General features: G+C 38.3%; 1 protein-coding gene across 1 annotated transcript in view; it reads left to right on the top strand.

The window, feature by feature from the left end:
• VMP1 (vacuole membrane protein 1) overlaps window positions 1-13,487 on the top strand; it is a 103,144-nt gene that overhangs the window by 22,374 nt on the left and 67,283 nt on the right. Inside the window, exon 5 of the mRNA XM_070395369.1 lies at window positions 94-204. Within this exon, the coding sequence (XP_070251470.1) occupies window positions 94-204 (111 nt within the window). The remainder of the gene's footprint in view (window positions 1-93; window positions 205-13,487) is intronic.

The raw sequence follows: 13,487 nt of genomic DNA, 5'->3' as shown, positions 1-13,487 counted from the left end.
GGTTTATCTTATTTTGATTGTAGTTGATAAATACCACATTTCTGTTTACAAATCCTGGTTTTGGTTTTTCACCTCGACCCTTTTGTTTTTCAGTATGTGCAACGTATAGAGAAACAGTTTCTTTTGTATGCCTACTGGATAGGCTTAGGAATTTTGTCTTCTGTTGGGCTTGGAACAGGACTGCACACCTTTCTGCTTTATCTGGTAAGAATAACTTTTAATAAGCAAGATTAGAAGAGATTGTATTTTTATTGGTATTTTTACTTCAGACATTAAAATTCCAAGATTTTAACTTAATTATCTTTGTGTCTTAAAAGCATTCTAATCCTCAAATCAGTGCTTTGAGTTTTGTTTAGAATTCTGTTTTGTTTTTCCTTTTGAGTTGAGGATTTAAAAATAGAAGCGGGGTGGGGGGGGGGGGTGCGGGGGGGGGGGGGGAGAAAGGGAAAAACCTCTTAAGCAAATGATATTGTTTCCTTAAATTTATTTAGCCAGACAATGTTTTTTGCTTTCCAGATTTTGGAATAATGGTTCTTTTAGTTATGCAATTATCGTTTTAAGAAATGAAGTTATTTAAATGCACAAAATTCCATGAAAGGCTTAGAATTAATTTGGACAGTTTACTTTCTCTGTTAATCAGCCAGTGAGAAACAGTGTCTTCCTTCACACCCTCAAACACTGTGTACACACCTGAATCAATATTTTGACGTTCTTATTGAATGTAGTTGATGAAGCATTATATATGTATTACTAAATGCTTTCTTAAATCCTTTCTTAAATCCTTTTAAATCTAAGTATAAAATGAGCCCCTCCTAAAAAATATTTTTTTTTACTTAGTTGAAATTAGAGAGATAAAAAATAGGTTTTTCTTTGAACATTGACAAATAAACTGGAATAATAGCAGAACCAGGACCAGAGGGTGACGAGAAGACATCTAGGGCACAGAATGTAATAGGCACCTTCAGGGCATGTCTACCTGTGGGTTGATGAGTGAGGGCCTCATTACATTTTGTGCCCTGGATTCCTCTCTTGTTTCACTCTATTCTTGTCCTTGGATACATTCACAGCAATTCCACATTTGAAAACAGCTTGATCTTCATTGGGTGGGAGACAGGTGGAAAGTTGTCACAGTAGTACTGATTGCTGAAAAGTGTTAAATACTGCAAACGCTTCCAGTCTCCATGCTTCATGAATTCATTTCTGAAGCAGGCATAAAAAGTATTAAGGAATGATTGTTCTGAAGGCTACTGAGTTGATGGTCTGAAGAATTGCTTGAGAATTAATCTGTAATTCATAACTTCTTCAAGTTATGGGAGTTTAAAACTTGGAATTTTAGAATTCTGTTCATGATTGCTTGCTGATTTTATTCCAAATAGAGATATAAATTTTAGGGAAGTAACCCAAATGTGTGTTTCGTTAATAATACATTTTTAGAATAATGCTACCCTAGAGGTCAAGATAGAGGACAAAAGGAAGGAATTACAGGGTACAAGTTACCTTTCTATTCTTTTCTAGACCTGCCCTCTGAGTTTCTTTGGGTAAATTAAGGAACTCATTTGTAGCATTTGATTAATTTAAAAGTATCTGAAAAGTAACCCAGGTAGCAGATTCTGCTATACCTTAAAAGGGATTTTAATGAAGCTTATAAAAGTGTGCAGTAAGTTCAAATAAATATCCATGAGAAACAAAACCTTTATAAAATGACATATTATTCTTGTTCAGTAAGTATAAAAATACAGTCAAGGAGCATCTGAAACTGTGTTGTATTCTAATAACAGCTACATAAAAGCTTTGTAGATTATCACTGCTGATAATGAACTGGGGTCCAGGGTCGATCAGTCCACTTTTTTCACATTAGATAAATTTGAGTTTTGTTTGTTTTGAGTAAATAGTATTATTTAGAATTATTTTAAATGCCCTAAAATTAAATACAAGTAAAATAACCAGACCAGCATTTTATGAATATATAATTCTGGCTTTATATTGGGAGGTAGATTGAAGGTAGGAGAGAAGATGAGTAGTTACAATAATCCTTCTGAGAGACACAGGCAAAAAGTATGGCAAGGAAGGGATATTTCCAAAAAAGAATTTTCAAGAGAACTCAAGCTGAATGAAAACAAAAGAGGGCATAAAACTTTTACTATTTCAAGAGTAGTTGGAATGACAGTGGCATTGTAATAAAATAGGTCAAATCTTAGAGAAATTTTATTGGTACAAAGAGATGTATGGGGGAAGAAGGAGTCAAAGATAAGTTGGTTTTTTACCTAAGTAGATATTGACATTATTAATTGAATAGAAACAGTTATGTGTTCAGTTGTTTATTAAGTACTTATTATAAGTACGTATCTGAAAAGTGAAATTTAAAGGGATATTGTAATTATATTGTTAGGTAAATTAAATCTTCACCTGATCCAGGTGGGTTGCTGGTGCCAGTGGTTGGATAGAGCAAAAAGGAAAATTTGTAAAGGATTAAGAACACTTTTTTTTTTTTTTTTTTTTTTTTTAATGAATAGGCTTTATTCCTTAGAGCAGTTTTAGGTCTAGAGAAAAATTGAGCAGAAAAGGACAGAGAGTTCCCATATACTTTTACACACACACACACACTCACACAGTTTTCCCTATTTTTCAAATTTATTTTTCTTAATATTTTAATTGATTTCAGAAAGGAAGGGAGAAGGAGCAAGAGATAGAAACATTAATGATGAGAGTGAGTCCCTGATTGGCTGCCTCCTGCATGCCCCCCACTGGGGATCAAGCCCACAACCTGGGCATGTGCCCTGACCAGGAATCCAACCATGACCTCCTGATTCACACCAGCCTGGCTCAAATTTCTTTTTTAAAAATTGCAGTACAGTTGACATAACATTAGTTTCAGGTATACAACCTAATGGTAGTTTCCTCTATTATTCACATCTTGCTTTAGTGTGGTACCTTTATTACAATTGAGGAATGAATATTGACATATTATTAACTAAACACATCATTGTTTACATTAGTGTTCACTCTTTTGTTTGTTTGTTTGTTTGTTTTGTTTTTATTGCTTAAAGTATTACAAAGAGTATTACATATGTTTCCTTTCCCCCAACCCCTTGACATTCCCCCGGTCTCCCCTACCCCCCAGTGTCTTGTGTCCATTGGTTATGCTTATATGAGAGTTCACTCTTTGTATTTTAAAGTTCTATGGGTTTTTACAAATGCATAATGTTACATAACAGCCATTTCAGTACCATACAGAATAGTTTCACTGCCCTAAAAATACCCTGTGATCCACATATTTATTCCTACTGTATTCCTGCCCCCTCACCCATGAACCCTTAGCAAATTTTGGCTTTTCCAGAATGTCATATAGTTGGAATTATTCATTATGTATCTTTTTCTGCCAGACTTCTCTCACTTAACAATATACGTTTAAAGCTCCACTATTTCTTTTCATGGCTTGATACCTGGTTTTTTTTTAATGTTTTTATTGATTTCAGAGAAGAAGGGAGAGAAAGATAGAAACATCACTGATGAGAGAGAATCATTGATCAGCTGCCTCCTGCACGTCCCCGACTGGGGATCGAGCCCGCGACCCAGGCCTATGCCCTGACAGGGAATCGAACTGTGACCTCCAGGCTCATAAGTCAACACTGAACCACTGAGCCAGCCGCACCAGCTGGGCCACCGTTCCTTTTGTTTTATATTTGTGAAATGTGATTGTGTTTGGAAAGTCCTAATTATACCTTCTTTCATTTATGAGGCATTACATAATCCTCATTTAGGGAGATGTGATGTTAACATTCTCATGTTATACATTTTTGAGTTTAACTTCTAGTTAAAAAAAACAAGTGACCATGTTAGGAGAATACAACTAGATGCTGATCTGAACGTGTTACTTTATTTCCTAAAATTAGATAACTATATATCTGCCTTTAAAATGGGAAGTTTGTCTTGATTTTTAAGTTTATCAATAAACAATTTTATTTATTCTGTATTAGTTTCAGGTGTGCAGTATAGTGGTTAGACAGTCATATACTTTACAAAGTGGTACCCCCAGTATTTCAAGTACCCACCTGACCCCATACATAGTTATGATAATATTGACTGTATTCACTATGCTGTAATTTACATTCCTCTGACTATTCTATAACTACAATTTGTACTGCTTTATCCCTTCACCTTTTTCATCCAGATCCCCAAACTCCCTTTCCTCTGGCAACCATCAGTCTGTTCTCCGTTATCTATGAGTCTGTTTCTATTTTATTTTGTTCTTTAGATTCCACATACAAGTGAAATCGTATGGTATTTGTCTTTCTCTGTCCCATTTAACTTCACTTAGCATAATACCCTCTAAGTCCGTTTATGCTATTACAAAAGGTAAGATTTCATACTTTTGTATGGCCAAGTAGTATTCCATTGTGCATATATCACAACCTTTTTTCCCACTCATTTGCTGATGGATACTTGGCTTGCTTCCATGTTTTGGCTATGGAAATAAGCTGCAATGAACATGGGGGTGCATATCTTCTTTCAGATTAGTTTTAATAGTCAGCAAATTGACTTCAGGAAGTCTTTTAATTCCCTAAAATACTATAAATATTGCTATGTGTCTTTGCATCTTTCTGGCAAAAAGAACATATAATCTCTCTAACCTATAAAAGGTTAAGAACCAGCCACTCTTTTAGAACTTTTTTCTAAGTTGTCTATATTTGGCTGCCACTAGGTGGCAGTGCTCATACAACCAACACACTACTACATTTGCAGGTTCTATTCTGGATGAAGATGAAACCCTTCAAAAACTCTACTTAAATGAGAGGGATATTCTGTTTATCTCTATTTATGCCTATGTAATACCAGTTAATGCATGTGAGTGAAAGTAATTGTCTTAATAGTTTTCCATATTCATTAATTACTTTAACAGCAGTCAGCCTTTCTTTCCATTACATGTTTACGTGTAGGACATACTCTCGTGGCATGCCCAGTTTCAAATATAATGGCATGATCCCATCTTTTTCTTTAATATTTAAGAATCTGGAGGTTATTGAAGGTGATCTTGTTATGGGACTAAAATCTTTCATTCCTATCATAGGAGGTAAATAGGGTATATTCAGAGTTAAACAACTAGGTTTGAATGCCTAACCAAATTATTACTAACTAGAGGTCCAGTGCACAAATTCATGCATGGAGCAGGGGAGGGGGGGCAGAGGAGGTTGGCTACCAGCCCTGAGGAGGGAGCTGGCCCTCGGCCCCTCTGGGAAAGGGCCGCATTCGCCGCCACCCACCCCCCGATTCCCCATCCTAGCCTGGGCCCAAGGGCCCTGGCAGGGTTGGGAGAGGCGGTGATAGTCACCGGGCAGGCGCGGAAGGAATGGATGCCATCTGCGCCCCGCCACCACGCAGTTCCCCGCCTCCCCTCCCTCCTCCTTCCCTCACTGCCACACTGGCACCACAGCGGGTGGGCGGCCCCTAGGGAAGGAAGAGGACGGGAGTGAGACAAACCCTTGTGTTGAGGGCTGACTTTCAATAGATCACAGCAAGGGAGCTGCACTGCTATGTACACAACCCCAACCCAGAAGTAGGTCTCTATGAATGGATTAGCACCAGGGGCTGATGGGGGCCAGCCGGCCGGAGGGAGGGGCCATGGGAGATTGGCTGTGGGAGCGCACTGACCACCAGAGGGCAGCTCCTGCGTTGAGTGTCTGCCCCCTGGTGGTCAGTGCACATAATAGTGACTGGTTGAACGGTTGTTCCGGTTGTTCAGTCCTAAAGGTCGCATAGGCTTTTATATATATAGATGGTGATATTTAGGGAATTTATTAATTCTTAAACCTCATTTTATTAAATTTTAAATGGAATAATAATACCTATTATAAGGCTGTTTTGAGGATTAAATGAAATAACAGATTTATGCACTTTTCAGCTCAGTGGCTAGTGTATGTAAGATACTCAATAAATTGTAGCTGCTATTATTATGTTATCATTATTTTTACTCTGATTTTGTTTTTAAAAAGCAACCATTTCTAATTTACATGCTTTAGCTGTTATTCTTAAAATAACAGCTGTTATTTAGCTGTTATTCTTTTTTTTTTAGTTGTTTTATTGCTTAAAGTATTACAAAGGGTATTACATATGTCTCCTTTTTTCCCCCGCCCTTGACAATCTCCTGGCCTCCCCTACCCCCCAGTGTTTTATGTCCATTGGTTATGCTTATATGCATGCATATATATAGCTGTTATTCTTAAAAAATTCTTTTTTTTTTTTTAAATATATTTTATTGATTTTTTACAGAGAGGAAGGGAGAGAGATACAGAGTTAGAAACATCGATCAGCTGCCTCCCGCACATCCCCCACTGGGGATGTGCCCGCAACCCAGGTACATGCCCTTGACCGGAATCGAACCTGGGACCCCTCAGTCCGCAGGCCGACGCTCCATCCACTGAGCCAAACCGGTTTCGGCTCTTAAAAAATTCTTAAGTGCCCTGGCCAGTGTGGCTCAGCTGGTTGCACGTCATCCTGTGCACCAAGAGGTTGCCGGTGCGATTCCCCATCAGGGCAAATGCCTGGGTTTCGGGCTGAATCCCCGGTATAGGTCCTGCAGGAGGCAGCCACTCAATTTTTCTCTCTTTCTCATTGATGTTTCACTCTCTCCTTCTTGCTTCCTCTCTAAAAAATCAATAAACATTTTAAAAATAAATTATAAGCAACATTTCCCACAGTTGATTTTAATATAGCAGTATGTCATAGCATAGTTGAAAATCACTGATCATTTTCATTTCCAGTAATGATAGATTAGGCAATTTGGATCAATTCTCTTGTGAAAGTATCATAAAAAGGTTGATAAAATTTAAAAACATATGTTTAAAGACATCATAGAGATGAGAAAAGACCAAATAATGACAAGGTTAATATCTTTGTTAAAGAGGAAACCCAGAAAAGTGAGGCTGGCCAAGGATATGCCCTGGTAAACCCGCAGGCACCACACATTAAACATACGGGTGAACTATATATAAATCAGTCTTATGGGGACAGGAGCTGGGGCTCAAGTCTTAAATCTGGAGGAAAATAAAAACACCTACCTTTGTCCCACCCTGTATATTGCATATAGCATCCTCTATTTTAAAAAATATTTTTTTATTGATTTCAGAGAGAAAGGAGGAGAGAGACATAGAGACATCTATGATGAGAGAGAATCATTGACGGGCTGCCTCCTGCATGCCCACAACCTGGGCATGTGCCCTGACCAGGAGTTGAACCCTGACTTCCTGGTTCATAGGTCGGTGCTCAACCACCAAGCCAGCCAGGAGAGCTAACATCCTCTTTTGAATTTTCCAGAAAATAAAACTGTATCTACTCCTGGTGTTATAAACAGTATTTTCATATGCTCTTTGCTTTAAATTTAATTTAGATAAACAAGTGTAAGGAATGATTTAAAATGTGATTTGTATCTTTTATATAATATATAGCAATATGCTTATGATTTCCAGTGTGTCTGTAAAGTGTGTTATATTTTGATATAAGGAAAGACTCCTTATTAAATAACAAATTAGAATACTTGGCCTAGGGGACACAGGTAGAAAGGGCAGCTGACTCTCAAGGGAGAGGTGTCTGTGCAAATCACTGCGACACACTGAGGCTGGCTTCCGTGGGCCTGCTGGAAGAATAGGTATTGCTAGGAGCTAGATTTGGCTCTTACAAGCTAGGCTGGGCCTGGGGGGTGGGGGAGAGGTTCCACACTCAGGACTGGCTACAGTTGTTCGGGTCTTGGCTCTGCTCTTAGGGCCTGGGGCCTGCCCTTCGGGACTGGATTTGGATGTTCGGTTTGGGGCTTGGGTCCGCCCTTCAGCACTGGCTATGGCTGTTGGGGTCTGAGCTGGGCTCTTCTGGGCCAAGCTCCCAGCTTCAGGACTGGGTTCGGCTGTTCAGACAGGCTCTGCTCTTTGCACTAGGCTTCTCCTTTCATGACTGGGTTCTTCTGTTTGGACTGGGATTGGTTCTTTGGGGCTAGACTCAACCCCTTGGGACTGGGTTTTCTGCTGGGGTGGGGTGGTGGTGGGGGAATGTAAAATTAAGTAACAAATTAGAAATGAAGTAGCATTTGTAAACTGCTTTTCATCTTTTGATCTTATTTTTTATGCAGTCATCTTTTTGTTTCTTTGATGTCTATTTCATGAGCAAATCTTATCTAGCAAGTAGAACAAGTTACTGATTTCATTCATTTACTTATGTGTTTTATAAGTTGATCAGATGCAAAAGAAGGCTTCTGTGGTTGACAGATTTTTTTAAGATTGTGCCTTCTAAGCACTCTTCTTGGATATAATTTCTAGAAATCTATTAAAAATTTTATTTTTGTCTTAGCAACTATGGTAGTAGGTTTTCTCTCAGATGATTCAGAACACAAGTGATCTAGGAATGCTTATTTACTAGAGGAACTTATGCTCAGAGTAAAAACAATAAGTTAATGAAGGAAAGATGGCTACTGTTTTCCTTGATGCATCTCTGTGTTTGAATGAGTCCAAATTTCCACCTTAATAATGGTCTGACCCAGAGCTTGAAAGCCCAGGGGCAGCACATTTTCTGCTAAGGACCAGATAATAAATATCTTAGGCTTTGCAGGCCATACAGTCTCTCTTGCAACTCCTCAGATCTGTCAGTGTAATGAGAAAGCATCCAAAAACAGTGTGTAAAGGAATGTGACCATTTTCAGGTCAACCTATAGTCACAAAAACAGAGGCCGACTGGGCTTCATCTGAAAGCTGTAGTTTGCTAATCCTTTTTCCTTTGTGGGACTGCAGTAGTACACCAGAAGAAGCATGTTGAGCTTGGGAGTCCGTGAACTAGCAGCCACTTTCCGAGGACTTACACACGGCATATGCATTAAATGTGTTCATTACTCTTTCTGAGCAATAATATTAGACTTAACATGATGTTTTAGAAGAGACTATAGTTTTAGAAAAGACTACTGCAGGTACTTGAATGGTATAGAAAACCATCAAGGGAAAGAAACACTTTACATGAAAAATAAATTAGAAGAGTTTTTCCAAATGAGCTGCCTGATAGCAAGATTTAGTTATAAATTTATGGGGGTTTTTTTCTTTATTTTTATTGTTGACACTATTACAGATGTCTCCATTTTGCCTACCTCTACTTAGCGCCCCCCCCCCCCTCCAGTTATGTGGTTTAATCATTGATATGTGCATTTATTTCATACAGGTTTTTACAACATTGCAATCCTTTTGAGAAATAATTTATGGATTTAGATTGTTATAAATTGTTGGGAGAAGTAATGGGATTATTTCAGTATCCACCTTCTAATTATTTCCAGTACTAGAAAAACATGACTCATAATTCTGTAAACAACCAGGTTAACAAAAAACAGGAACTTTGGTACTTGATAATGAGAAATGTATCTCAGACATTCTCCCTATAGGCGTGTATATTATCAAATTACAAGACAAGCAAACAATTAAAGAGCCATTTGTAAGCTCTATGTGCGATGGATGATTTATAAAGTTTGTTCCATTTAATAATAACAAAGAGAATGAGTCCCGTAAGAATTGACAAGTCCCAAATAATATGATGTATGAACAGTTTTTGACACCAGGTGGAGCAGTTTCCTGAAGAAAAGCTTAACAAGCCCTATATTCCTTTCAAATAAGGCCAGCTCCCAGACAAAGAACTCTAAGAACAAAAACTGTCAACAGTCATTTTATAATTTTAAAAGGCACCCAAATATTAAGCTATAGATAGAAGGTTAAATATATTTTACAGGTAACTTTTATCTTTGGCTTCTACTTTAACCATTTGGGAATCAAAGAGGAGGGATTTCAAAGTATAGAGTTGTCCTGTCTACATGCAGTTGGGGTGTAGAAAAGTATTAGGACTACTTAATTACATTGTAGAATAGATCCGGTTTTCTTAGCAGCTGTAACACGAAGGCATTATTATCTGAATGATATGGGTCATTTGCTCAATATGACCCTTTTAATAGAAAACATTTTTGACTCTTTGTTATAAAATAAATACAAAGAAAGTTGTGAGATATTTTCCCTTGTGTAAGATTCAGAGGCATTTTCTGCTTTAAAGTTTAGGATTATTTCATTACTAAACTATGTGGTAAAAATGCACATCTAAAAAATCTGACATCTTGATTGCTATCGAATATTTATAGAGCACCCTGTTTCCTTACTGTATAGTATGTATGTAGTACTTTATAGACTACTAGAGGCCCAGTGCACGAAATTCGTGCACTCGGGGTGGGAGGTCCCTCAGGCAGGCCTGCGCCTTCTCGCAGTCTGGGAGCCGTCAGTCGGACATCCTTAGTGCTTCCGTGGAGGCGGGAGAGGTTCCTGCCACCGCCACTGCACTCGCCAACCATGAGCCCAGTTTCTGGCTGAGTGGCACTTTCCCTGTGGGAGCTCACTCACCACCAGGGGGCAGTTTCTGCGTTAAGCGTCTGCCCCCTGGTGGTCAGTGCTTGTCATAGGGACCAGTTGTTCCACTCTTTGGTCTATTTGAATATTAGCCTTTTATTATATAGGATTATAAAGCTGTTTTTTTCTTAAGTATAGACATTTATTATACTTTTCAACTCATGGCTATTGACTGCCTAAAGCAATTGTTATTTGGAAAATGCATATCTATGAATTGAAATGAAAGAGTGTGGTAGTTTAAGTAAGAGAAATATTGTAGTTGTTTAATGCCACGAGGTGGAATAAACTTAAAAAAAAAAAACTGTTACCCAACCTCTTTACCTCTTTTTCTGCTTGACTTCTGAGTGTGGCTTCATTGTTCACCTGTCTATGCCTCTGTAAGACACAAAAGGGAAGAGATTGCCAAAAGTAAGGTTCTGGTGTGACTTGATATTGCTTTGTAGAGGTATAATGACCGTCTGTAAGCAGGCAGTGACTCAGGGCTCTTCCCGGAAGACCAACAGGCCTTTCTTAGAAAAGGTTTGTTTGCCCTTTTTGATGAGTGCATGATCTGCTCTTTACCCTGTCTTTCCCCAAGGAATGACTCATGTATTAACTCTTATGAGCACCACCACATCAAAGAAGAAACCGAGATCTCCAGGACGTGGGGCTGGGTTTTCACCAAACAAAGGGGGTATGCACAGACTGGATAACTTCCTGCCCTTAAGCCACTATTTATTAATGTGTGCTTAAATCAAAACTAAGAAGATACAGTTTAGCTAAAATCTGTTCTGTTGGGTATATATTTTAAACAATATATAACCTTTTTAAAAACTCTGATGTAAGTATGTAGTCCATTTCTCCCGAACTCTTAAATCAACTTTATGATCAAAAGTTGCTTCGGTTGCCCTGGCTGGTTTGGCTCAGTGGATAGAGCGTCAGTCTGTGGACTGATTGGTACTGGTTCGATTCCTGTCAAGGGCACATGCCTGGGTTGTGGCCTCGATCCCCAGTAGGGGGTGTGCAGGAGGCAGCCGATCAATGATTCCCTCTCATCATTGATGTTTCTATCTCTCCCTCTTCCTTCCTCTCTGAATTGCACCCCCCTCAAAAAAAATTGCTTAGGTTTAGAGAAGAAAAGTGAAACATGTCTTTATTTATGGATTGATTCATATAATAAAAATGACTTCAAAGACAGGTCCTTATAACTTGGAGCATGAATGATAGAGTTTATACAGTTTTTGTTTTGATTAGCAATTTTATATTTATCATAATGCTTTTACTATGTAATATCATGGATTCTTGCCCTGTTATCTTGGTTGTGTGGGCATTATAATCACAATTATTTTTTTTTTTAATATATTTTATTGATTTTTTACAGAGAGGAAGGGAGAGAGATAGAGAGTTAGAAACATCGATGAGAGAGAAACATCGACCAGCTGCCTCCTGCACATCTCCCACTGGGGATATGCCCACAACGAAGGCACATGCCCCTGACTGGAATCGAACCCGGGACCCTCCAGTCCGCAGGCCGACGCTCTATCCACTGAGCCAAACCGGTTTCGGCAATCACAATTATTATTGTTAGACTTCTGATCAAATGAGGAATGTGAGAAGTCAGATTACATATAGTAAGTTACTAACAGCTTCAGAAAATGAAAACCCACATTAGCTAATGCTCAAATTACTGCTTTGATATACTGTGCTGCATTTTATAGAGAGGGACTACAGGCTTAATTTGTAAACTTAGGACTTTTTTCACACACAAAAATATAAACACTAGTTGAACTTCTTGGAGCCCATTTGGAACCAATAGTTTATTCTCTAGCCTTCTAGAATTTGCTGTACACCATAACTTTAGATAAGTTTTCTGACTATAATGAGAAAAGCAAAAATTAAGAGAATTCGAGTAGAATTCCTGTTTGCAAAAGCATTTCTAAAGTAGGACTTAAAGAAAACAAAGGTTTTGCAAGTCATGCACATAACCATTTGTCATCTTTCATTTATCACCAAGATATTCCTAATGAATCACATTCCAGACTAACCACTGACTCCTTTTGTTCCTCCAGAGAAGGATTGTGGCAAACAAATGCTTTCCCAGTGAATCAGCACAGGACTCTTGATTTTATTACCTTTGCCCTAAACTTTCCAGACAAAACTAATTGGAAATTTTGCCTTTGGGATCTCACTTGACTTCTCTGTATGGATGATGGATTAGGTTATGAATTGACATTACAGATGTTATGCAAACAACTCCAGTCTTTAGGAATGTTTTATCAGTTCTGAGAGCTGCCTAGGGTAGAAGAATGTCTGTCTGTTTGTCTGTCTGCCTACCTGCTCGTTTTCCCTACAAAAACTCACACATACACATACTGTATTCTTAATGTGATATATTCTTCATCTTGATTGATAATGAGGCTTGGCTAAATTAGGCTCATAGTGAACTGATATGACCATTTTAAGTTTTTACTTGTTAAGAAATGTCTCAGTGAAGTTCTAAAGACAGAAAACATTTATTTTTTCATGAAGCAGCAATGCATACACTAGTTTGTCATTTTACTAAATATAATTTTTTTCAAGTTAAAATACTTTTTTCACCAATACCTATATCTGCTCTTATTAGAAATCTTATCCCTGGTCTAACTATGGATTTGCTCTCACCCAGACATAATCTTGCCTGACCAAGCACTGCATCTTTTATCCTGGACAGGCAGAATTATTCCATTATGAAAACTTTGGAAAATATAATGTAATACAGCTCATGAGACTGGATACAGAAGGCTTTGAACTGAAGCAAAACCAGATGTTCGATATGTCACAAATAACTGCAACAATCTTGTTGAGTTGACTTCACTTAGAATGACTATACTGAATTACTCCCCACTCCCAATAATGCGCCCTGAAGCCTGTCTCTCTGATGAGAGTATAACATTTCGTCACGATCCTAAAGTTCAACCTCCTTATCACTAAAGGGAACCTCCATTGACAGAAATTAGGAACTCTCAGGAGCTCTGTGCAACTAGTGAATGTTACCTGTGACCTTGTTGCTAGCTAGGGGATTTATAGTTTCCTGTGCTGGGGAATAACAGTCTGGGCTGT

This window comes from Myotis yumanensis, unplaced genomic scaffold (genome assembly GCF_028538775.1).
Source record: "Myotis yumanensis isolate MYYU_CA2020_CCGP unplaced genomic scaffold, mMyoYum1.0.hap1 SCAF_16, whole genome shotgun sequence".
In the NCBI taxonomy this organism is placed as follows: domain Eukaryota; kingdom Metazoa; phylum Chordata; class Mammalia; order Chiroptera; family Vespertilionidae; genus Myotis; species Myotis yumanensis.
This window is presented reverse-complemented; position numbering and strand designations above follow the sequence as displayed.